The sequence below is a fragment of the Entelurus aequoreus genome, linkage group LG23 (genome assembly GCF_033978785.1).
Source record: "Entelurus aequoreus isolate RoL-2023_Sb linkage group LG23, RoL_Eaeq_v1.1, whole genome shotgun sequence".
Taxonomy (NCBI): domain Eukaryota; kingdom Metazoa; phylum Chordata; class Actinopteri; order Syngnathiformes; family Syngnathidae; genus Entelurus; species Entelurus aequoreus.
In genome coordinates this window covers 21,086,060-21,112,756 of record NC_084753.1, presented here as the reverse complement: position 1 = coordinate 21,112,756, position 26,697 = coordinate 21,086,060, and the positions used below count along the sequence as shown (strand labels likewise).

General features: G+C 37.4%; 2 protein-coding genes across 5 annotated transcripts in view; both read right to left on the bottom strand.

Annotated features, from left to right (window-relative positions):
- Positions 1-11,172, bottom strand: part of rars2 (arginyl-tRNA synthetase 2, mitochondrial) — a 40,170-nt gene extending 28,998 nt beyond the window's left edge. For 2 of the 4 annotated variants that reach the window (XM_062034013.1, XM_062034016.1), the window contains exons 1-7: positions 5,300-5,593; positions 4,893-4,966; positions 3,668-3,770; positions 465-548; positions 292-392; positions 168-223; positions 24-107 (exon numbers count right to left, since the gene is read on the bottom strand). In XM_062034013.1, coding sequence (XP_061889997.1) covers positions 24-107; positions 168-223; positions 292-392; positions 465-548; positions 3,668-3,770; positions 4,893-4,966; positions 5,300-5,383 — 586 coding nt within the window. In that variant the 5' untranslated portion in view covers positions 5,384-5,593. The other 2 variants (XM_062034015.1, XM_062034014.1) reach the window with 2 other exon arrangements.
- Positions 11,173-11,835: 663 nt separating this feature from the next.
- Positions 11,836-26,697, bottom strand: part of LOC133641084 (akirin-2-like) — a 15,221-nt gene continuing 359 nt past the window's right edge. The window contains exons 2-6 of the mRNA XM_062034921.1: positions 26,553-26,697; positions 26,177-26,308; positions 15,528-15,677; positions 15,382-15,453; positions 11,836-12,347 (exon numbers count right to left, since the gene is read on the bottom strand). The exon at positions 26,553-26,697 is cut by the window's right edge and continues 39 nt beyond it. Coding sequence (XP_061890905.1) covers positions 12,337-12,347; positions 15,382-15,453; positions 15,528-15,677; positions 26,177-26,308; positions 26,553-26,697 — 510 coding nt within the window. The 3' untranslated portion in view covers positions 11,836-12,336. The remainder of the gene's footprint in view (positions 12,348-15,381; positions 15,454-15,527; positions 15,678-26,176; positions 26,309-26,552) is intronic.

The window sequence follows — 26,697 nt, the reverse complement described above, 5'->3', positions numbered from 1 at the left end:
CCCCCCCCCTAATAATCCCTCACCAAATTGCAAGCCCCAGTCTCCAAGGTAGTTCATTCGGATAACTTTGTTTCCAAGAGATTGCTTCAGATTGGCAATAAAGTTTCCTGCAAAGAGAGTCAACGTTATCCAGTTACTTCCTTCATATTGCATCAACAAGAACTCACCAATAATTGTAGATCGTAAGTGTCCAGCATGGAACTTTTTTGCAATGTTTGGAGAGCTGCAAAACGTCAGTATGACTTATTGACAATCTCTAAGAGCATGCACTTATGGTTGGTCACACATTACCTGTACTCCACTAATGTCAATCCTCGCTTTAGGGACTTCAAAAGTTCACTATTCAGTCCAAATTTGCTGTTGTCCCCCATTCTTAAAGGTTCCAGGATTTTCTAGAACACAAAAGGAGACATGTGGTTCGGGAAAACAGTAAACAATGTAGGAAAAGAATAAAAACAACAAACCTGGGCTAGGAGTTTGCGATTGAATCTGAAGTAAATTACAGCTGATTCAGCAGTTATTTCCTCCACCACGCTGTCCTGCTTTAGCTGGACAAGAAAACATCACAGTCGTAGGCAGATTTTGAGTTTATTTGACTGAAATCACACATTTAAAAACTACAATTAAACAACAACAAAAAATGCCCTTGATTTAACGAGACTGGTATTTCTTTAACTATATGGTGGTACCTCAACAATGTTTTGTTTTGAGATAAGAGTTGTCCTACAGCATCTGAGTTACAAGCATCCCCGCCATTAGTTGGCAAAGTAAAACATCCAGCCCGACTTAATAGCATTAGCTTATAGCTATAGATGGGCAGAACTTTCTTTTCCAAGCATGGGAAGGAATAAGGTGAGTGTTAAGAACAGTGAAGAAGAAGCGGATGATATTGTTTGAATTAAAGAAAGAAATCATTCACTGAGAATGTAGTAGACTTGGGGAAGCATTTGGATTGTGTCACTGCTGGTCTGCACCACACGAGGCTAACGTCAGCCGAGAATGTTAAAATAAAGCTGAATGGCGGACATTTATCCATGAAAATATTTAAAAAATGCTGATGGAAGGAGATACCGTAGAAGTCCAATGTCCAAGTTGAATGCAGTACATTTACATTGCTTCATAAAACTACTGCAGTTGGTAGTACATTTTATTATTCAATAAAATGTACTACTACCAACTGTAGTAGTTGTATGATTTTTATACAATATGTCTTATCTAAAACTTTGTTTTCTTCCTAAAAGGCATGTTACATTATACATTTGTGCCGTTTTCGGGGGGGCAAGCACCAATTAAATTGATTTTAATTAATTTCATTGAGAGACGTTTATTTGAGGTACAAGTGTTTTGAGTTAGGAGAAGGGCTGGCCAATATGGCAAAAAAAATGATCACGATTAATTTTTTCATAACATCCAATTTCGATTAATACCACAATTGTTTTTTAAATTAAAGGTGGATTGTCCCACACAGGATTATAGCAAGTGCCGTTGCATCCATACTGCAGTATCTTGTAACATAACTTTCCACCATGTTTGATTGAGGTAATATATGCTAACAGCTGACAACTGTCATTTTGTTCATACAAACAATTTTGTATTTTTGCTTTTCATCGCAAACATTTACAGTAAACAACGGTGTAATGAATAATATAAAACTTCTAATTCAAGTAAACAACACTTTCAAAAAGTAAATTATTATTTGTATTCTTCAGTGCGTCTTACCAGTGCTTTGGCAAACGGCAAGCGGTGACCCACATCGTGGAGTTTTTTTAAAACTCAAATTATGTAGCTTATATTTCATAAAATGACATTAGTAATGAACAAATATAATTATTTACTTTTCAAAAGTAATTTTCCGAACACTGATTGTAACATCTGAGCTTATCGAGTCTGTTTACAAAAAAAAATTCAAAATGTCCCTCAAATTCTTGCCGCCCTCTTTGGAAAAAGTTTGGACATCCCCGATTTAGACATCATGTGAAATGCAACAAGTACGAAACATATTGTCACAGATTATACACAGCTGTTTTATTACATAAAAATATAGATTTTGTGGAAACATTTCAGCCTGTATGATTGCTGTATGCAAGTAGGAAGTAATGGAAGGACAAGACTAAAATGTTGGCTGTCCTCTAAATATTGTATTCCTATATAAATTTCTTTAAACAAAATATTCCATAAAGCTGAAGTTGTGTACACAGTGGGGTAAATCTGCATTCTTCTCCTCCTGGCTGACATCCCTTTAACTGAGGAAATGTATAATAACATAGTTCAAATATGTGTTTGTTTTATTTGTCTTTCTCTTAAAACAACGTTTGAGCGATAGGGCTGGCCGATATATGGAGTTTGTAAGATATATCGATATATTTTTAAACACGATATGAATTAGGAAAATATTGTAATATCGATATAATAAATTTAACTTTAAAATGACCGAACACCGCTTATTTGTTGTGTTCCTTGTTCTCCCTCGCTTCTCAACACTCCCCTTCCTCCTTCCAAGACGTGCTTGCACATATAAGAACATCCTTGATTGGTTGGTTGTTTACTATGATGAGATTAGGCCAAAACAATAGGGACAGGCCAATCAGAGGCAAGATAGGGCGGGTCATGGAACCAGGAAGGGAAATAAAATGACGACGAGAGAGTCGTAGAAGAGAAGAGGGAAGATTCAAGCGCACTATTTATATATAAAAAAACTAGTGGAAGATGGCAGAGGGATTCTCTTCTTTAGATTTTTCTTTTAGCGATGTAGACTACGTCCAGGAAACCCATGTATGCGTTTTTGATTGATTGATTGAGACTTTTATTAGTAGATTGCACAGTACAGTACATATTCCATACAATTGACCACTAAATGGTACGTATTTCAACTTGTTTATGTCGGGGTCCACGTTAATCAATTCATGGTATATATATATATATATGTATACTATCAGCATAATACAGTCATCACACAAGTTAATCATCAGAGTATATACATTGAATTATTTACAATCCGGGGGGTGGTTTGTGGAGGGGATTGGGGCGGGGAGTTTAGTTTTGTACAGCAAGCAGTGAACATAGTGAGCGTCTGGATAAAACATTAATTTGAGTTGTTTACCATGTAAGCCCAAATCAAAACTGTCCTCGAGTTACCAAGCTGGGCATATTTTGCACGAGAAATGCTGCCCAAAATGTATGCCGAAGTGAGGAAGATCATAGACGCACAATTAAGTCAAGTCACTTACTTGGCGCTGACCAGAACCGTACGTGTGTGACATCGTCGACTAGGAATTAAAAAGTGCCTGCCTGCAAATGTATTTTTTATTTGAGTTTGATACCTTTTGTATTATTTGTGTTATTTATTTTACGTAGAAAGAATATTTTTTTCTATTTTATATATGTTATGTAATTCTGTGCTACTTAAACAGTTTCCTCTATATGCTGTTAATACCCATCTTGACTAACTGGGTTATTAAAAGTGCAGTTGTCATTCACTTCAATTTCAGTGAATATCGCTCAAAAATGAATATCTTTATATGTATACTTTTACCGGAAAATATATCGAGATATATATTGAATATCGAGTTTAAGTAAAAATATATGGAGATATACTTTTCGTCCATATCGCCCATCCCTATTGAGCAGCATTACTTCCTGCATTTAAAGCCTGATTAATTCATCTTACCTGATGGGCCAGGTGTTCCGTTTGTGCTTGAATGTCTCCATTGGATGGTAAAACGCCATTACTTCTTAACACGCTGATTGACAGCCTCAAGTCGGCAGTCTGCCTAAAGAGGGGACAAATGGTTAAATGGGAAGTGTAAAGAAGATGATGCTCAACTTAAACGACTGTAACATAGAAATGTTTGTCAACATTATTATGATCCAGGCAAAATGTTTTCTACATAAATGTCGCTTTATGAAAGTAAGGCCTAAATTTTGTAATTGGCTTAATGGGTTACAATTATCAATCAAATCTTGGAGAATGATTAAGAGTACAAAAGCCCTTAAATTGATATCCTTGTTAAAAACATTTAAAGTGATTTAGGTAGCACTTTTTGTCTTTTTCATATTTTTTTGTATTATTACTCTCTGTATTTGCTTTAGTTTTCTTTCCTTGATGTTGAAAGTGCCTTGACTTTTGTGTGAATTATAAATGTATGTTTGTTGTTCAATTAAAAAATTAAAATAAAATAAAATAAAATAAAAAGGTCCATGGTTCTCGCCCGGAAAAGGGTGGAGTGCCATCTCCGGGTTGGGTAGGAGACCCTGCCCCACGTGGAGGAGTTCAAGTACCTCAGAGTCTTGTTCACGAGTGAGGGAAGAGTGGATTGTGAGGTCGACAGGCGGATCAGTGCGGCGTCTTCAGTAATGCGGACGCTGTATCGATCAGTTGTGGTGAAGAAGGAGCTGAGCCGGAAGGCAAAGCTCTCAATTTACCGGTCGATCTACGTTCCCATCCTCACCTATGGTCATGAGGTTTGGGTTATGACCGAAAGGATAAGATCACGGGTACAAGCGGCCGAAATGAGTTTCCTCCTCTCCCTTAGAGATAGGGTGAGAAGCTCTGCCATCCGGGGGGAGCTCAAAGTAAAGCCGCTGCTCCTCCACATCGAGAGGAGCCAGATGAGGTGGTTCGGGCATCTGGTCAGGTTGCCACCCGAACGCCTCCCAAGGGAGGTGTTTAGGGCACATCCGACCGGTAGGAGGCCACGGGGAAGACCCAAGACAAGTTGGGTAGACTATGTCTCCCGGCTGGCCTGGGAACGCCTCGGGATCCCCGGGAAGAGCTGGACGAAGTGGCTGGGGAGAGGAAGTCTGGGCTTCCCTGCTTAGGCTGCTGCCCCCGCGACCCGACCTCGGATAAGCGGAAGAAGATGGATGGATAAAATAAAAAGATGATACTCAACTGTTTCTTAAAGACTGGGACAGCCGACAAAGCTGGTATGAAGGCATCCTCACACTGCCGCATGGTCCTGCCGAGCTGCACAACAAACATATTACAAAATATTTAACAGAAACTTTTCATTTTCAGTCCGTGTTGGTTTGCCCCCGAGTGACACTGGCGCTTTCAAGCTAGCGTTAGCACATGTCACCTCTTTTTTTTATTCGTACATTACCTGCGCTGTTATTCTCCGTCTAAAGAAACAAGCCATGTTCCCAAAACCGTGCAAAAACTTTAAAATATTAAAGTTGAAGGGGTGAAAAGAATACAATTATACAAATGACACGGTCATATTTTTTAAAATCTCCCAAACATTCCCAGTATACTTCCTGTTTAGTTAAACCTTTTCCGGTATGTTTGCGAATCACAGACCTCGCTCTTCTTCTTCTTCTTCTTCTTCTTCTTCTTCTTCTTGTGATTTTTATGGCCGTTGGCAAGCAACCTTGTGGTGAGCATTACCGCCACCTACTGTAATGGAGTGTGGATCGAGGTGGATTCCTACTCTAAATTATTTTATTTAACCCAGTGTTTTTAAAAAATGTGTGTATTGCTTTATAACCTGTGTGTTCTGAGTGCAATCCTAATATATCTTCCACTGCTAACCTAATATTCTCTTTCGCTAACTTATTTCCCAGTATTTCCCTTTCTCTATTATATTTTCTACAATGTATTAAAACATATCTTACATTTTCTATCTGTTGGCAAGAATCACACAGTCCTGTAGCATGTTTCCCCATCAATTTCAATGAACTATTTAGATATGTATGTCCTAATCTCACTCTAGTAATAATGTCTTCTTCCTTCCTATTTCTATTGCCTCCTCTCATTACACCAACTCTCCTCTGGACTTTGTAATACTCTCTACCTTTTGTTTCCTTATTCCAATTATCCTGCCACTTTTTATTGTGTTCTATCTTAATGATGTTCTTCACTTCTTCTTTACTGTGCTTAATCTCCATGTTTACTTCTGTTTTAGTGCTTGCTTGTTTTGCGTACTTATCAGCTAATTCGTTCCCCTTAACTCCTACATGAGCAGGAACCCAAAGAAATGTTACCACACCTCCCGCTTTATTTATTCTGTAAACTGCCTGAACTATTTCATAAACTAAATCTTGTCTTGTTTCTGACGCTATGTTTTTTATGCTAGTCAATGCAGTGCTGGAGTCCGAGCACACGACTGCTTTTCTTGCTTTATTTTCTTCTATCCAATTAATTGCCATATACATTGCTACCAATTCTCCCGTAAAAACAGATAATTTATCACTAATTATTTTATTTAATACTATGTTTCCTTGTGGAATAACAGCGCTGCTGCTCCTACCTTATTATTTATAGTTTTTGATGCATCTGTGTACACCATGATGTTGTCTAAAAACGTTTCCTCAATCCATTGTTCTATCTGGTAACTATTTAAATTTCTATTCTTTAGTAATTGCATGTTTACATTTGGGGTTTCATACATCCACGGTGGTATTGCGGGGATTGGTACTGTAGGGCTAACTTTAATATTATCAATTTGAACTTTATTACATCGGTCTCCTATTATCCACCCAAAACTATTCATTTCTTTCTTCTCTTTTTCTTGGCAGTTTAATAGTACTTGATGGGTTGGATGTCCTTGCTTGGACCCTTTTAAGTTCGCCCAATAAACTACTAACAGTTGATCTCTCCTCATATCTAAAGGTTTTTCATTCATCTCTACTTGTAATGCTGCAACTGGGGTTGATTTAGTAGCTCCACAACATAATCTTAAAGCCTGTGATTGGATCCTGTCTATTTTCCCAAGTAATGTTTTTGCAGCAGATTGATAAATAATGCATCCATAATCAATAACAGATCGTATTAAACTGATGTATATTGCTTTCAATGTCTGCCTATCAGCCCCCCAGTCTTTACCCCTCAAAGCCCTCATTATATTTAACACCTTTTTACTTTTCTCCACTATTTTGCTGATGTGGGTTGACCAGTTAATATTTTTATCAAACCATATACCCAAATATTTAAATACTTGTACCTCTTCTATATTTTCTCCATAGAGTTTAATTTGGATCTTGTTTTGTACTTTCCTCTTTGTAAAATTTATGACTTTTGTCTTTCCAACAGAGAATCTTAAACCCCATGCCGCTCCCCATTCTTGAACTTTATTTACCGCTTTTTGAATCTTCTTTTCTATATGATTAGTATTTCTACCTCTCTTCCACATCACTCCGTCGTCAGCAAACAGTGCCACATCCACTAACCCTTCCACTTCACTAAAAACTTCATTTATCATTATTGAAAATAATACTGGACTTATTATACTCCCTTGCGGGGTCCCATTTTCCACTTCATATACTCTGCTGTATTCATTCTCTATTTTTACTAATATTTTTCTACTTGTTAAGAAGTCTTTTATCCATCTGTACATTTTCCCTCTAATCCCAATTATATTTAGTTTTATCAGCAACCCCTGTTTCCACAACATATCATAAGCTTTCTCTATATAAAAAAATACTGCAATTATACTTTCTTTATTTATTTGTCCCTTTCTAATTTCCTCTTCCAGCTGCACTGCTGGGTCGTTTGTGTTTCTTGCTTTGCGAAATCCACTTTGGTAGTTTTTTATTATTTCTTTTGACTCTATATAATATACTAGTCTTTCATTAATCATTTTTTCCATTACTTTACCCAAATTTGAGGTCAATGCTATCGGCCTATAATTACCTGCCTCTTCCGGGTCTTTCCCTGGTTTGCATATCGGAATTATTACAGCTTCTTTCCACTCTGCTGGTAATTTCCCTTCTTCATATATCCTATTATATAATTTCAAGACCACTTCTTTGCCAATGCTGCTTAAGTTTTTGATCATCTGATAACTCACCTGGTCTTTTCCTGGTGTTGTATTTTTAACATTTTTCAATATTCGAACCATTTCATTCAAAGAAAATTTCATATCTATAGTGTTGGTTAAACTATTATCATTGTCTTCCACCATTTCCCCAATATTTAAAGTAATTGTTTTTTCTCTCTTTTGTTTTTCGACATTTCTCAAATTATCATTACTGTGCACTTTAACAAATGTCTTTGCTAAAAGTTCTGCTTTTTCTTTATTTTCTACCACACACCGTGTCCCATCTTTCATCACATGATTTTTATGTTCACTTCTGATCCCTGACATTTTCTTGATCATTCCCCACACTTGGCCTAAAGGAGTAGTTCTATTTAATGATTCACAAAACGTTCTCCAATAGTGTTTTTTTGTCTTTTTAATAACATACCTTACTTTAGCTTGGTGCCTTTTATATTGGATCATATCTTGGAAATTATGTGTTCTTCTCAATATTCTAAATGCTCTATTCCGTTCTTTTATTGCGTCTGTGCACGCTTGTGTCCACCACGGCACTATCTTCCTTCTTTTCCCTATACTACTCCTTGGTATGCTCTTTTTGGCTGCTTCTATTATGCACTTTGTAATATCTGTATTCAGTTGTTCAATATCTTGATTTATATCCACTTCCTTTAATGTCATGTCGGTACTTTCCCTAAATTGTCCCCAATCACCGTGATTATACTTCCATCTTCCTTCTTTTTTAGTGCTTTCTGTCCTTTGGTTTATGTTTATGTGTATGAAGATTGGGTAGTGATCACTTCCTATGGTGCTGTCTTTATTTACTTCCCACTCTACCTTTCCTGCTAACCCTTGTGACACCAGTGTTAAATCTATTGCTGTTTCTTTACCCGTAACTACATCTAATCTGGTTCCCGACCCATCATTCACACACACCAGTTCTTTTTCCTCCAAAAACGCTTCCAATGTTTCCCCATTCCAGTCATCCCTTTCACCCCACATTGTGCTATGTGCATTAAAGTCACCACACCAAATGATATTGCCACTCCAGTGCTCGACTATTTTTTCTAGTTGATGAATTTGTAATTTCTTGCACGGATTATAGAAGTTTAGCACTTTGTATCTTTCTTTATTATTCCATACTTCTACCTCTACTATTTCTAGTTCTTGTTTTTCTTTTAATATTGTATAATGCATGTCTTCTTTAATAAATATGGCACATCCTCCTCCTTGCCCATCATTCCTATCTTTACGTATTGTTACGTATCCTTTTATTATAAAGCTCAATTTTGGCTTCAGCCAGGTTTCTTGAATACACATTATATGTGGTTTATTTTTCATATTATTAATATATCCCTTTAGTTCCTGTCCGTTTGCTACTAAACTTCTGGCATTCCACTGAATAATTAACATGGCGTTGGATTGTGGTAACATGACTCTGTCTCGTCTACTCTCTGTAGTTCACCTTGCACCTGTTCCCAAGATAGTTATTTTAAATTTAAGAACTTTGCTGCTGCTTTGACAATTATTTTGATCTTCTCAGTTTTATTTCTTGCCTGTTCTGTACAGTTTATGACATATGCCAGGAACACAACTAGCTTGTCCATAGAAAGTCCTGTATTTGTTGCCTCTTGTTTTTTATTACTTGAACTATTGCCACTTCTGTCTCGTTCTGAACTATTCTCACTTCTATCTTGTTCTGCACTTTCTTGATTTCTTACTTTAACTGCCTCTGCGTATGTAATATTTCTTTCTACTCTGATTTGCTGTATATCTGTTGCCTGTTTCCTAATGACACATCCCCCATACGCTGCTGTGTGATTCCCGCCACAGTTACAACATTTGACCAGATCATTATCTCCACATTGTCCATATTCATGCTCCCCTCCACACCTTCCACATCTCAACTTAGCATGACACACACTGGCTATGTGCCCATAGCGTTGGCACTTGAAGCAGCGTACTGGGGGTGGAACGTAAGCTCTAACATAAAAGCTTAAAAACCCAATCATAATTGTCTGCGGGAGGACTTCCTCGACAAACTGTACTAATACTGATTCGCTCTCCGTCTTTTCTCCATTTCTATATGCCAGGGGTCGGCAACCCGCGGCTCTAGAGCCGCATGCGGCTCTTTAGCGCCACCCTAGTGGCTCTCTGGAGATTTTTCAAAAATGTATGAAGAATGGAAAAAGATGAGGGGAAAAAAAATCAATTTTTTGTTTTAGTATGGTTTCTGTAGGAGGACAAACACGACACAAACCTCCCTAAATGTTATAAATCACACTGTTTATATTAAACATGCTTCACTGATTCGAGTATTTGGCGAGCGCCGTTTTGTCCTACTAATTTTGGCGGTCCTTGAACTCACCGTCTAGTTTGTTTACAACTTTCTCCGACTTTCTAGGACGTGTTTTATGCCACTTCTTTTTCTGTCTCATTTTGTCCACCACACTTTTAACGATGTGCGTGAGTGCACAAAGGTGAGTTTTGTTGGTGTTATTGACTTGTGTGGAGGGCTAATCAGACACATTTGGTCACTGCATGACTGCGAGCTAATCGATGCTAACATGCTATTTAGGCTAGCGATATGTACACTAATATTGCATCATTATGCCTCATTTGTAGCTATATTTGAGGTCATTTAGTTTCCTTTAAGTCCTCTTAATTAAATTTATATCTCATGACACATGTAATATGGCTTTTCATTTTTTGCGGCTCCAGACAGATTTGTTTTTGTATTTTTGGTCCAATATGGCTCTTTCGACATTTTGGGTTGCCGACCCCTGCTATATGCCATCATTCTTGTCAACATCTTGACAGTTCCCCCTTGTATTTGTCTTTTCAATTCTTCTAAATTTTCACCTCTTGGAATTCCTGTCACTACTCCTCTTGCCCCCTTTCGTTCTCCCACTTCGATTTTTTCCTTTATTATCTTATTGCACAGTTTTTGCAACCGCATTGCTTTACTTTTTTTGCTCTCCATTTTTGCATTTAATCAAAAGTCGTCCGTCCCTAAGCACCTTCGCTATCTCCACCTCTCCGATGTCCTTCTTTAACCCCTTAACCAGTACGTGTCATTAAACTTATGTCATTCATGTCTTGACTTGATTTCAATGTACCTGTATATATAATCCTATAATTATCTTCCACAGTCTTTTTCCATTTTTCTACTTCTTCATGGGCTCTTTTAGCACTCGACTTTCCTTCATGCCCTCCACTCCCCTTCTTTCCTTTCTCCCCTCTAGTCCTATCCACGTCCATACCTTCCTCATACATCCCGTCACTATCCCCTTCCATCTCGATCCAGTCACAAAACAGTTTATGCACAACCGCCATGAAGATTTGGATACTCTCACGTGTTTAGCTACCGCTCTTGGTTTACTTCCGCCCTCCCCTCCCCAGACCTCGCTCTGAAAACGTCACCAATTGAAGATGTTCGTTCGATTATAAACCTCTTCACTCCCGATTTACCTTACTTGATCAAAAGCAATATACTCCATTAACACGCGTTGTGTTACATTCATGTGATATTGTGAAAGTTAAAAAGGAGACAAGAATACAATCACATAAATGATGCGGTTAAAAAAAAACAAAAAAAAAACGAGTATACGTCCTATTTAGCTAAACCCTTTCCGGTAGGTTGTCAAATCACAAGCATCGGTCTTAATACGTCACTGATTGAAGAGGTTCGTTCGATTATTAATCCCTGTACTCCGATTTACTCTACTCGATCTAACCTAACGTAATGTAAAAATGCGTTGATATTTATGTTCAGCCGGGAAAATTATGTAATTTAGTCTGATTTTATTGCAGAGTAAACTAGTATGACTTTGATAGTCTCTCCTGAGAGATTACATACAACTGTGGTGACCAATGGTTTGTTGGATTATTTGTAAAAAAACCAAAAAAAAAACAAGACAGGGTTATGCTTTAAAGTGGTTATTCTAAAAAAAATTATCTACAATGTTTGAGGTGCAGATGAGGTTTGTGAAGGTTGTTTTTTGCTGAGTCCAAACTGACTTTATTCAAATATTTGTTTTGAAATGATCAATAGTGGATTTAAAACAAAGTCATTACAAAACGTTTTTGAAAACAGTTTTATTAGTTTTCCCCATTTAAGCTCCTTTTTGCCACAATAAGTAAGTTTTGGTATAATGAGTAAAAGTGAAGCAAAAAAAAATAAAAAAAAATACAGTGTATACAAATAGATGTATTAAATGCTTCAAAACAGCTGAAAAAACAAATGCATCTGTTGTCAACGTTTATTTCTTTTTCCAAAATGTTCAAAAGGAAAATGTCCAATATTAAGATAACATTGAAAAGGCCAGAGTGATGGTGGCAGTCAGCCTCGTATGAAGACATCCAAAGAAGAAAGCCAAATAAATAAGAAGAGGCCACCGGTGGAGTTTTGTGTGGACAGCAGGGAGACCTCCAGACAGCAAACATGGAAGCCAAAGACTGGATGCCCGAGCGAGGCAACAAGTCCACTTGGAGGAGATATGGCACAGCCAGGGAAAAGTCCAACCAGACCACGAAGTCCTTGGAGGAGCATCCAGCAGATTGGACGGATTTTATTTGCCACTCAAGAAACATCTAGTAAGGGAAAACCATGGGATTCCAGTTAGAACCGATTTCATTTCAGTAACAGAACTTCTGTCCTAGCAAAAAAACAACAATTTCACCAAATAAAATTTGCTGCAACACACAACTTTTATATTCTACACACATAAATACATAAAACTGTAAAAATAACGAGTGAAAGAAGACATGTTACTTTTAGACTGTCAATCAACATAATTCTTATCTCAATGTGCCACACATTAAATTAAAATGTAAATATTTACTTTATATTTGGCTTCATGCAGACAGACTCAGAGCTTTTGTAAGAAAGTAAATACATCTTATTTATGAAGCGCTTTTCAAATATAAAAATCCCAAAGTGAATTGATACGTTATGATCCCAAAGAATTAAAACAACAATGAAATTAAAACAAAAGGGGCAACACCATAAAAAGGGTAACAACAAGCTTTTCTGAAAGCGAATCAAATGTATTTTAAAGTGTCAACAGAGTCAAGATCATGGAGGGACTGGTTTTAAAATGTCATTATGGGTTTTGAAATGAGTTCCGCGAGCAGTGGAAAATGGATGGATGGATGCTCTTAAACTAAATAAATAATTGATAAACATTATACGGTGATGTTAGTTTTCAAACTTTACTGTATTGTCCCTCAAATTATTGCCAATAAACGATATTGTCAGCATTATTCTGTGACCAAATGAAGCATAATACATAATAATCCAAGTAACTATTTAAAAAGGATATTAACTTTTATTTTTCATTACTGTAAAATTGTTTACCATTGCACTGTAATTAACTTTGTAATCCATCCATCCATCCATCTTCTACTGCTTGTCCCTTTCGGGGCCGCGTGGGGGGCGGGGGGGGGCTATCCCATCTGTATTCGGGCGGTAGGTGAGATACACCCTGGACAAGTCGCCACCAAATCTTTAATAAACAAAACTACGAATAAAACTACACTACTAAGACATAGTGTTTGGTTTCCTTACCGGGAAACAAGACTATATTGTAGGGATGTAACGATAAACGCTATCAATGATGACGGCGACAACACTCCTGATGGTTAGAATTACCCTTTTAAATTAAAATGATCTAAAAACCGAGAATGATAACTGCATTTTTATGAACTCACGGCCCATGGCGGACTTACTGGTGTCAGCTCACTAGCTTAAATGCTAACATGAAAACAAGACATACGCTAAAAACACCATACCCCAATCTAAACTTATATAAACACATTACTGTCTGAATAACTGAATTTTTCAGTTGTTCACATTGAACCCACAAGCTGTGCTCTCTTAGCATTATGATGATCGATCTTTCCTTAGAGGAAAAGTGACAGGTATTTTCATGGTGCGTTCAAGTACCGCTGAACAGAGTAGGACAGAAGCGATTTTATTTGTTACGCACTTTTCATTGAAATAAATCTTAAAGTGCTACTGTACAAACAAATATTTACAGTACTACGATAAAATATTAGCTATTAAAACAGATAAAACACTTCAGGGAAATATAAACACAAGAAATGCAAAATAGTGTTTTTTTCTAACAGTGTGTCTATTTATTTTAGTCATCTTTATAAAGCTTTTTGAGCACATTCCACAATAATAATGACCACCGTAATAATTTTGGTAACTTTAACCGTGATATGAAATTCTCATATTGTTACATCCCTACTGTAACCTGACTCTCGCCAGATCCTTGTCTTCGCTGAGCTCCACACATGAATCTGGGAGTTCTCAATAGGAGATTTATTTCAGAAGGCGGGGCCTTGTAAAAAAATCATTGTATGTGATTGGATAAACCACTTGTCCGTTATCTTGAATGACGTGCTACTTCAACCACTCACATGGAAATCAACCCGTGACACTGATGAGAGCGACACTGGGAAATCCAAACCCGGTCGGAAGAAGAGCCAAAACATCCTTGCCACCAATAAATGCCTTCAAAACAGTTCTCTGTTCATCTTTTAAATAATTAATATTCGATCGATGTCGCAAAACAGTTGCAATAGCAGAATCAATGTCAGCACACGACTCCTCGCTTCGTGCCGCCATTGTTGTTTGAATCAAACAGTCGCTTCGGCGCTACGTCACATCTATGAAATCCCGCCCGGCGATCCTGATTGGTTCATTGGAAGGAGTTTGCAATACCTTCGAGCCCAGACCCTTGTGTTGAGCTCAATGAACTACAAAGATCTGGCGAGAGTTAGGTTATCCCTACTGTATAGTTACACAAATCATTTCAGTATGTCTTCTACACATGGAAGATAGAGAAGAGAAATGGACACATTTGCAAGGTAGACAACAAGACACGTAAACCCTGTGGCTCCATATTCTCCAATAAAAATACAACCAACTTGAAGTGTCTTCTGCAGGCTAATTATAAGGACATCTACGCAACAGTAAATAGGCCTAAACTAATATTTCCAAATGACTCATACTGAATTACTGTTACTATTAAAGACAGTAAGTACAGAAAGAGCAAGACTACCACTACTTTTATTGTATGCATAGGTGAGCTTGCCTGCCAATCTAGAATAAAACCATTTTTTTTCTTGCTGTGACCATTTTTGTCATTTATTATTCAACATTTGAAAAAAAAATTGCTACATAACAGCTAAAACAATAACACAGTACGTTTAGTGTGAAATGTACTTATTGAAATATTCATGGAGTGCAGGTCTTGTTGTGAATTTAGTTTTTGAGATGCTCTTTAATAATAATAACTGTAATTTTAGTCGACTAAAATGTTGAGGAATTTTGTCGCCTAAAACTGGACTAAAACTAAATTAATTTACATGACTAAAAACTAAAATACATTTTCTTAAAAGACTAACTAAAACTTAATAAAAAAAACAGCTTTCAAAATTAACACTTGTTTAGAAGGCTATCATTATGGTAAAAAAAAAAAAACATATTTAAGAGGGCCATAAATTTTTTTTATGCTGTGACTATGAAAATACTCTAATGAGATTGTGACGCAGCTATTTTGCTAAACTTTTGTAAAAAAAGGCTATAGATATACATTGTAAAATAAATACTCACAGCTCGCAGGCTGCTCACCAAACCTCCTCATCAGCTGATCGTGTGTGAACTTAACGAAGGCGTCGTACTGCTCTGTTGGAGGGCAAACATGCAGAAAAATTATACTCATTGTGGTGAAACACAGCGCATGCCTTCCCGCCTCATACCTGCTAGTTTTGTTGTGAGAATCTCATCATACTCCTCTCGTATTTTATCCTCACGCTCCCTCAGTAGTCTTCCGCAGATCATCCCCACTTGTCTGAGGGAAAATAGGGGCTGCTCTTTCCTGGTGGGCGAGGACGGGCCTGAGCTAGAACCTGTCAGGAGGAACAAGCTCACGTTAAACAGAAAATAGCTTTTTTGTTTTTTTTAAGTATTGATAATTCGATACCAACACGCAAAAATGACATCGATGCGAGAATTTTTAGTATCTTTGGTTAACACAGCAGACAAAAAACAAGCCAGTGTTGCCCATTTCATTTATTTAATTTATTTGTGGAAGCCCGTTGAATGAAGATTTCGAAAAAGAAAAAAATTATTTATTTAACAAGGTGGCTAAGGAAATGTAAAATGACAAAACATAATTTTGGACTCTCAAACAGAATACAAATTAGATGAAAAAGAATGGAGCAGGTACTGTATATTAAAGGCGAATAATAAAGCGTACACAAACCTCTTCACGCTGCATTTGTGCAAGCCAACGGATTCACTTTCTGCAAAACGGGCAAGATAGTCCAGAACAATAGCAACCTTCCTCTGGATATCATTCGGGGCACGAACTGTCTTTTCCTTCGGATTTAAAACTCCTTCCATCAATCCACAGAGCCTTTTGGATTAACTTTAAGAGATTCAAAAGTTTTGTTTCCATGATTTTCATCCAAAAATTCCTTTGAAAAAACTCTTCCGCTAGTCTTTCATTGCATCCAACCTGCATCCGCCCAGATGTATTCTACGTAGTAGAGTCATATTTGTAGCGCAATCTAAGATCATTTATTGATGCAGTCTGCTATTTAACATCAGCACAGCCATTAGAGACTTAATATTTGCCAATGTTACAGCGGACATCGGTTAAAACAAGTTGTAAGGATCCGCAAACCTAGTGTGACGTCATAGGTCAACCGGAAAAGGAATTAATTTAAACGCGCTAAAAGGAAATAGCGCCCCCCTCCCTGTGTACGGGAGGCACATGGCGTATGACCAATAGTCACATTAGAGCAGGGGTGCCCACACTTTTTCTGCAGGCAAGCTCTTTTTCAATTGACCAAGTCGAAGGGATCTACCTCATTCATATAAATGTATTTATGAAAGAGACGTTTTTGTTAACAAGTTAAAGGTGTTTAATGATAATACAAGCATGTTTAACACATATAGATTCCTTTCTTTCATGAAGACAAGAATATACGTTGGTGTATTACCTGATTCTGATGACTTGCATTGATTGGAATCAGACAGTAGTGCTGATAACATCCACATTTTTAAATGGGGGAGAAAAAAAGTCCTCCTTTCTGTCCAATACCACATGAAAGTGGTTGTTTTTTGGCATCTTATTTGTCCAGCTTCCACACTCCTTTTTATACACTTTACAAGAAATACATTGGCGGCAAACTCCGTAGCCTGCTAGCTTGTGCACGCTAGCTTTCTGAGACTCTTATTTTGTTAGCGCAGGCAGGACGAAGCAGGGCTTTTATTGTGAAGACAGGGACTGTGCAGTCGGTCTTTAGAGTTTTGACAGCAGGTACGGCGCGAGAGTCTGTTGAAATAAAAAGTGTTTCTCGCCCTCCTCTATATCATTTTTTCTTAACAATGATCTCGCAGCAGCCAGCGTCATCTCACAAGACTAGGGATGATGTTAAGAAATGATCGATGTCGATGCCATTATCGAATCCTCTTATCGAACCGATTCCTTATTGAATCTCTTATCAAATCCAGATAGGTTGTTGTGTGTGCACTGAGTTCCAAAAGCCGTAGTTGTTATGTGACTGGGCCGGCACACTGTTTATATGGAGGAAAAGCGGATGTGACTGAGGACAGCATGCAGATGTTAAAGGATGAAGGTTTCAGGTGAGAGAGGACGCTAAAGGGACGCCCCCAGTAAACACAAATTGCCGACAAACACATCACGAGGTGCCGCTCACTTTCGACATCCCGGTGAAGCACACTGTGGAGAAGAAGGGGACCTGCACGGTAGCGAATTGATACGCACAACGGGGCAAGAGAAGTCGGCTTTTACTGTTGTGCTAGCTTGCTATGCTAATGGACAACGAGACTGACTTTGAAAATGAGGAGAGGGAATCTGGCGTGTTTGATGGAGAACTTGCCCAGCTGTTCATTTCGGACACAGAAGATGAAGACTTTGATGGATTTGTGGATGAGGATTGATCAAAAAATAATGTGAGTACCTTGATAAATACTTCAATAAAGTACAACCGAACTCAGCTTTGCTCCTGCTGCCTTTTTAAAACAGCGTCCATGCATGCTAGCGTATGTTTCAAGCTAGCGTATGTTTAACCAAGCCTGCGCCCAAAAATACACTGCGCCTTATTTATGCGTTAAATACAGAAATAGCACCCGTAACTGACACGGCGCATTTTAATACTATGGTCGCGAAAATACGGTATAGTGGCTTCGATAACGTAAACCGGTTCTCAAACAGGGATTCGAATCCATGGAATGGGTTCTTTTCTTATCGAAGCATCGGGAGAACCGGTTTTCGAACATCATCTCTACACAAGACCCTCGGGTGCCGTGAATGTCAATTAAGGGACGAATGTGACGTCTTAGTGAAGACTGATGATCGTTAATTTTTAGGTCTATTTTTTTAATGCCCGACTGGCGATCGACTGACACACCCTCCGCGATCGACCGGTAGCTCGCGATCGACGTAATGGGCACCCTTGCATTAAAGAGTGGATGGACACTTGAACTTCACACGTAGGTGTGAAAATACAAAAAACGGAACTATTTGAGAAACCAGACTAACTTAGTGCATGGAAACGTAGTAAGTGAAAGAGAATTTGACACCTCCACTATAAATATATTTTCAGTTTTCTGTTTACATTTTCACACTTTAAGCATTTCTTACATATTCTTTATTTTTGCCCCCTAATTTTAATAAGTTTTTGTTAAATATTCAATGTGATTTCAGAATTGGGTTTACACTGTTTGTGTTTTCCATGGTTGTGTTGACATTTCTTTGACTTTCTACCTCTATAGCAGCAGGGATTATAATATGATAAATGATAAATGGGTTATACTTGTATAGCGCTTTTCTACCTTCAAGGTACTCAAAGCGCTTTGACAGTATTTCCACATTTACCCATTCACACACACATTCACACACTGATGGCGGGAGCTGCCATGCAAGGCGCTAACCAGCAGCCATCAGAGGCAAAGGGTGAAGTGTCTTGCCCAAGGACACAACGGACGTGACTAGGAAGGTAGAAGGTGGGAATTGAACCCCAGTAACCAGCAACACTACGATTGCTGGCACAGCCACTCTACCAACTTTGCCACGCCGTCCCTAATAATGAGAGGAAAGTTACATTAGAAGTAAACATTTTCACATTTAATATAGTTTTCTCCTGTACTTTATTTTCGATAGGTCATAAAGAATATCCGCCAATATAAAACACTTACATCCTTATACAGTTTTCAGCCATATCGCCCAGCCCTACCTGGAAGGTTATAGGCCACTGCTGTTCTTTTTTTAATGTAGTTACTTCTTGTTCTATACACGAGGAAACTATACCTCTTGTATAGCAGAGTCAAAAATAGCTTTTTGCACTGTAATTTAAATACTGTGAAAAAAAGATACTGAAGCACAGTGATCTTAAATAATTGACACTGTGAAACAGTTTTCAATAAAGTAGTGAATTTAAAAGTCCATTTTTTTTAAAATTGTAGTTGTGAAAATAATAGTTATTTTTTTGGTATTGGTATTGACTACAGAAATGTTGGTATTGTGACAACCCTAATACAAAATGATGACACAGCACTAATACAGTTATAGACATGAATGGTTGCAACTGCTGCCAGATTTAAAATGATTGGCTATTATGGACTGACAGACTATGTTTACACTGCAGGCCAAAGTGGACCAAATGTGATTTTTTTTTTAGAAATTAGATGTTTTCTCAGCTGACTGGATTACAGGTTAAATGTGATCTTTATCAGACTCCAGCATAAACGCAAACAGGCCTCAATGTGGCCTTGACGTCACTTACATGCGTACTTCGATAAAGTGAAAACAAAGGAAGTTGAACGGATTCTGTAAACGACTTCGCTACTAGTACTTTGCAAAATAAAGACAATATACAATACTACATTTTTATTGAAGACAGAAGTTTTAAGTTTACACTTTATTGAACTGATTGATTAGTATTACTATTTAATGATTATTGGTATCTTTATTGATTTATTTATTTGCTTGCAATGTACAATACTCAATTTTTCTTTAAAGAAATATTTTACTCAAGCAGACGTATTGCCTCGCGGAGAAAGTTCTTAAATTAGTTATTAGAAAATTATTGCATAAAAAATATGATTTATAGTTCAGGCCAAATGTTTGGACACACCTTCTCATTCAATGCGTTTTCTTTATTTTCATGACTATTTACATTGTAGATTGTCACTGAAGGCATCAAAACTTTGAATGAACACATGTGGAGTTATGTACTTAACAAAAAAAGGTGAAATAACTGAAAACATGTTTTATATTCTAGTTTCTTCAAAATAGCCACCCTTAGCTCTGACTACTGCTTTGCACACTCTTGGCATTCTCTCGATGAGCTTCAAGAGGTAGTCATCTGAAATGGTTTTCACTTCACAGGTTTCATAGTTTTGATGCCTTCAGTGACAATCTACAATGTAAATAGTCATGAAAATAAAGAAAACACATTGAAATAAGAAGGTGTGTCCAAACGTTTGGCCTCTACTGTAGGGATGATGTTTGATAAGGAATTATCGAGTTCGAGCCTTTTATCGAATCCTCTTATCGAACCGATTCCTTATCGATTCTCTTATCGAGTCCAGATAGGTTGTTGTATATGGAAAAAAACACACAATATTTGGTTTAACAAAAGCTCACTTTTATTATATAATAAAAAAATAAAATCTAATAAATAAATAAATATTGACTGTTACCCACCTAAAAAAATAAAATAAAATAAATAAATATTGACTGTTGTTACCCAAAGTATATTAAGTGGGATTTTTCAGAAAAACAAATATATACAGTAACACAAAAACAACCTGTCTCTGTGATCACTATAGGTGTATAAATAATAATATAGTGTTAAATAAAATCAGTCCCTTGGGCACAAAACTGAAAATAATACAGCTCTCCAAAAAGTGCACTTCGGCTGCTATTTGACATAACTGTTTGTTATGATGCTTTGACATTTTTGCACTTTATTTCTTTATTGAAAGAACATTCTATGAAGAGAAAAGTTCTTTGCAAATGTGGTTACAATGCTAAAAAATGAAAAGTTAAAGCTAAAAAAAGAAATACACTTTATTGAGTTAACACTATTTCTTTATAGGGGGGAAAATGTTATGAGCAGGGGTCACCAACGCGGTGCCCGCGGGCACCAGGTAACCCGTAAGGACCAGATGAGTAGCCCGCCGGCCTGTTCTAAAAATAGCTCAAATAGCAGCACTTACCAGTGAGCTGCCTCGATTTTTAAATTTTTCTTTATTTACTAGCAAGCTGGTCTCGCTTTGCCCGACATTTTTAATTTTAAGAGAGACAAAACTCAAATAGAATTTGAAAATCCAAGAAAATATTTTAAAGACTTGGTCTTCACTTGTTTAAATAAATTCATTCATTTTTTTACTTTGCTTCTTATAACTTTCAGAAAGACAATTTTAGAGAAAAAATACAACTTTAAAAATGATTTTAGGATTTTTAAACACATATACCTTTTTACCTTTTAAATTCCTTCCTCTTCTTTCCTGACAATTTAAATCAATGTTCAAGTACATTTTTTTATTTTTATTGTAAAGAATAATAAATACATTTTTATTTAATTCTTCATTTTAGCTTCTGTTTTTTCGACGAAGAATATTTGTGAAATATTTCTTAAAACTTATTATAATTAAAACTCAAAAAAAATATTCTGGCAAATCTAGAAAATCTGTAGAATCAAATTTAAATCTTATTTGAAAGTCTTTTGAATTTTTTTTTAAATTTTTGTTCTGGAAAATATAGAAGAAATAATGATTTGTCTTTGTTAGAAATATAGCTTGGTCCAATTTGTTATATACTCTAACAAAGTGTAGATTGAATTTTAACCTATTTAAAACATGTCATCAAAATTCTAAAATTAATCTTAATCAGGAAAAATTACTAATGATGTTCCATAAATTCTTTTTTTAAGTTTTTCTCTTCTTTTTTTCGGTTGAATTTTGAATTTTAAAGAGTCGAAATTGAAGATAAACTATGTTTCAAAATTTAATTGTCATTTTTTTTGTGTTTTCTCCTCTTTTAAACCGTTCAATTAAGTGTAAATATCATTACTTATTAATAATAACATAGAGTTAAAGGTAAATTGAGCAAATTGGCTATTTCTGGCAATTTATTTAAGTGTGTATCAAACTGGTAGCCCTTCGCATTAATCAGTACCCAAGAAGTAGCTCTTGGTTTCAAAAAGGTTGGTGACCCCTGAGCTAGAGAATATAACAACTACACTACCCAGCATGCAACGGGAGTTACGAGCATGCGCGGTAGCCCCGAAAAGTGTTGCATGTTGCCACGCTGTGAAAGTAAACGTCAAGAACTCAGCCAACACGCCTCGTCTGCATTATTTATAATTAGACAGACAACACATCTACAGTGTGATTTTGTTTTGTTTACAAGGAAAGAAAAACAAAAGTTAAAAAAGGGAGATATGTTGTATATATATATATGTATGTGCTGCGGTTGTTTTAAGAACGTTGCGACAGCTGCCGTAAAGGAGGTGCGTTGCTAGCCTGGTTGCTATGTTTCCGGTTGGTCGTAAAAGTGTTCGTCATGTGTTTTACCCTGCTAAAATCTCTCAGTAAAGTTATTCGATGGATTATAGCTTTTGTTTTGAACTTTATTACACCTTGGAGCGCTTTTTCCCGTCCATTGTTTTCCTGCTTTCGCTATCTGCGCCTAATGACTGAGCTACGTGACGTCATTTCTTGTGATGTCCCACGGAGCATTTCTGGCCGGGACACGATTGGAATAAAGAATCAACTCTTTTCCTTTACTATAGTGGTCTCGATAACGGGTACCGGTTCTCATAAAGGGATTCGAGTCCGAGGACTCGGTTCTTTTCTTTTCAAACAACCGGGAAAACCGGTTTTGAGTATCATCCCTACTCTACTGTATATATACCGTATTTTTCGGAGTATAAGTCGCTCCGGAGTATAAGTCGCACCAGCCGAAAATGCATAATAAAGAAGGAAAAAAACATAAGTCGCACTGGAGTATAAGTCGCATTTTTTGGGGAAATTTATTTGATAAAACCCAACACCAAGAATAGACATTTGAAAAGCAATTTTAAATAAATAAAGAATAGTGAACAACAGGCTGAATAAGTGTATGTTATATGACGCATAAATAACCAACTGAGAACGTGCCTGGTATGTTAATGTAACATATTATGGTAAGATTCATTCAAATAACTATAACATATAGAACATGCTATACGTTTACCAAACAATCTGTCACTCCTAATCGCTAAATCCGATGAAATCTTATACGTCTAGTCTCTTACGTGAATGAGCTAAATAATATTATTTGATATTTTACGGTAATGTATTAATAATTTCACACATAAGTCGCACCCAAACTATGAAAAAAACAGCGACTTATAGTCCGAAAAATACGGTAGTCTAAATAACAAAATTATACAAATTAGAAATGTTGCTTAGCGTAAGATGCTATGTATTCAGTGTCATTTCAAACAATGATCAAATAATAGAAAAACATTATCTCTGTCATTTGTACTAATTGGTTTATTTAAAAAGTAGGGGGGAAAAAAATCATAATCCAAGTTTTTGTGAAAAAATCGTCACAACGTATATATCTGCGGTGTGGCTAATTAATGGAAAAATATTGTTTTTCTTCTAAAATTTAGAGGGCGTGCACTCTATAGTCCTGAAAATGTGGTGTGTATGTGTATCTATCTAAATATAGCCTATTATTTGCGCACTATTGACTAGTGATGCACTGAAAATGTGTTGCCGAATAAACTTTGATAACCGAAAGAGCGCTGCCAAAACCGGACGTTGTGATAACGTATCCACTTCCGCTGGCGAGCCCCGTCTTTTCCGGCGCACTCAAATGATATAACTCGACCAAAGAAAACATAAAAGTCGCATTCAGGTCACATTTGCTTTTAGGCCCGGTCTACATTAAGCAGGATAACACCTTAAACAAATAATTATATAGCCTAAGCCCCGTTTCAGCCACACTAAACCATTGTTTAAGGTTCCCTTCCTTGTATAATTTTTTACACGAGTAAGTGCACTGTGTATTTCTTGAATCTCCGGTTCTTAGCTTTGTATGGACTCATCGATCGTTTACAAACTGAGTTCAGAGAGGAAGTGACACCAGAAAGACTGCGCCCTACACAGGAAGTGACGTCAGAAAGAACGCACCAAAGCCCGCTTCATAACAGACGCTTGTGGAAATCACACATGAATACCTTAAAAGAAGGAAACGCGCGATTGCAGCTATTTGGGATACAACACATCTCAGATGACAACATAGCAGTTGAGCGACAGTTTTGGATAAGCCCTGGAAGAACGGCAGCCTGGTGGGATATGTTTGTCAAGGAGTGTGCTGTGCCACAGGAACGGCAAGAGAACTTTCAAATGTCCAGGTCAGCTGTGATTCTACTTAGCGAAAAACGTTGTTCATTTGTCGAAGGGAAGACAACGAGAATGCAGGCTCCCGTGGACAAGGGCAGACTACGGAAAACAGCGAATGCATTTAGACTGGCAAAGCAGACTGTATGCAGAGCGATTACTCAACGTCTAGTTTAGTACTCCATAACTATTGTGAAGCCATGAAGTGGTTGCGGCCGTCAAGTACGACCACCAATTTCAGCCTACAAGCACAGTGTCCTGACCAGATATCTAGATTCCCAGATTGATTGCTGTAAAATGTTATTTATCACATTGTTTACTTTCACACGTCCATTAAAGATATGATTCATGTATGATGGCTCAGGTGTGATTCACTACAATAGGGCCAGTCTAACAGCTGCTAAAGGTGAGGCAAGCAAGGTTCACTGTTAAAAGAAATGTGGCAATAGGCTCCATTGAAACACAGGGTAAGAATACACTTCCAGGTAACTATGATGCGCGCATTTTTTCCCCGGGGAGGGGGTCTTAAACGGTGGCATTGTGTGTGTATGGACCAGGATAAAGTTAGGTGGGATATAATTTGGATAACCTTAGAAGGGGCCTTAGACTGCAGCCACATTAGAAAAGATCAGATTCCAAACAGATTCGGACTACCTCCTGATGTGGCCTGAATCTGATGCGAGAATATTAGATTTGAAGCACTTTCAAACATTTACAATGGTATGTTGAAGATGTTCATTTAGCCTATTAATGTGTATTTATAAATGGTTGATTTATATAGGCTAGTAAAGTAAAGTTTTGTACCTGACAAGTGAACAATCCATATAACACGTCACAGATGACGTCACGCTAACATCACGTGACACCTCTGATGAAGGCTGCAGAAGCAAGATAGCCGAAACTTTTAAGGTACAAAACTTTACCTTACTAGCCTATATATATCAACCATTTATAAAAAAAAAAGTTTACAATGGTGTGTGTGTTTAAGTGCATGTGTATCTATCTAAACGGCCATGAATTTATTACGTGGACCCCGACTTAAACAAGTTGAAAAACTTATTTGGGTGTTACCATTTAGTGGTCAATTGTACAGAATATGTACTAAACTGTGCAATCTACTAATAAAAGTTTCAATCAACCAATCAAAGAAATACCCAAGTTGTGTCATTTGTGAGCAAAAAAACAGATTTGGTGTCCAGTGTAAGCACCATACTTGCCAACCCTCCCGTTTTTAGCGGGAGAATCCCGGTATTCAGCGCCTCTCCCGACAACCTCCCTTCTCCCGACAAACTCCCGGTATTCAGCCGGAGCTGGAGGCCACGCCCCCTCCAGCTCAATGCGGACCTGAGTGGGGACAGCCGTTCTCACGTCCGCTTTCCCAGCAGCTTGCCTGCCCAATGACGTCATAACATCTACGGCTTTTAGAGAGTAGAGTCCACAACAAGCAGAGAGAGTTCTTGGTTTCTTATGTGGGTTTATTGTTAGGCAGTTTCATTAACGTCCTCCCAGCGCGGTAACAACACACAACAACAGCAGTCACGTTTAGTCTACCGTAAAGCAGTTCGTCTGCCGTAAACAGCAATGTTGTGACACTCTTAAACAGGACAATACTGCCACCTACCGGATAGCCTGCAGAACACTGAAATTCAAGTATGTCTTTTATTTATATGTATAATAAAATAAAAAATACAAATAAAATATATATATAGCTAGAATTCACTGAAAGTCAAGTATTTCATACATATATATATATATATATTATATATATATGTGAAATACTTGATTTGGTGAATTCTAGCTGTAAATATACTCTCCTCTTAACCACGTCCCCCGCCCCAAACACGCCCCCCACCTCCCGATATTGGAGGTCTCAAGGTTGGCAAGTATGGTAAGCACTGAGTTTCATGTTGACGCCAGTTTATTTTTAACAAGCCTTGCAAAGCACTCTAAGAAGACATGATAGAGTATTAATACAGACCTGATGTGAAGGATCCACTAGGAATATTCTGAAGGTCCAGAGGAGCAAAAGAGTCTACTTGCTGGAGAGAACTCTCCATATTCCGTCTTTTCAGCCGTTTATACTCCTGTTTGATATTCTGCAACATTTGCTCTGCAATTCATACATATCCATTTCAGTAAGAAATACAAAACAAACATAATCCCAATGTGAAAATGGTGTCTGCTTGACAAAACACTAGCATCAGCAACTAGTTGAAAGTTACTGGAATTTGGCATAGAAGATGCTAACGTTAAGACACCGTTTAACGAGCAATTCCAATATATTCCAGGCTGAACGCACACAAATACAATGTTTAATGAAGCTAAAGAACAAAATGAGGATGTTTAAGGCCAACCTGTGGTGAGCCTGGAGGACACTTGTCCGAACGGCGAAGGCTCCAGACGGAGATATTTCTGAGGCGAGGAGACGGGAGATCTGACCGGGGTGCACCTCCTCCTCTTGGGGGAGTTTTGCTTCATTAATGGGTCAAAATCCAGAGT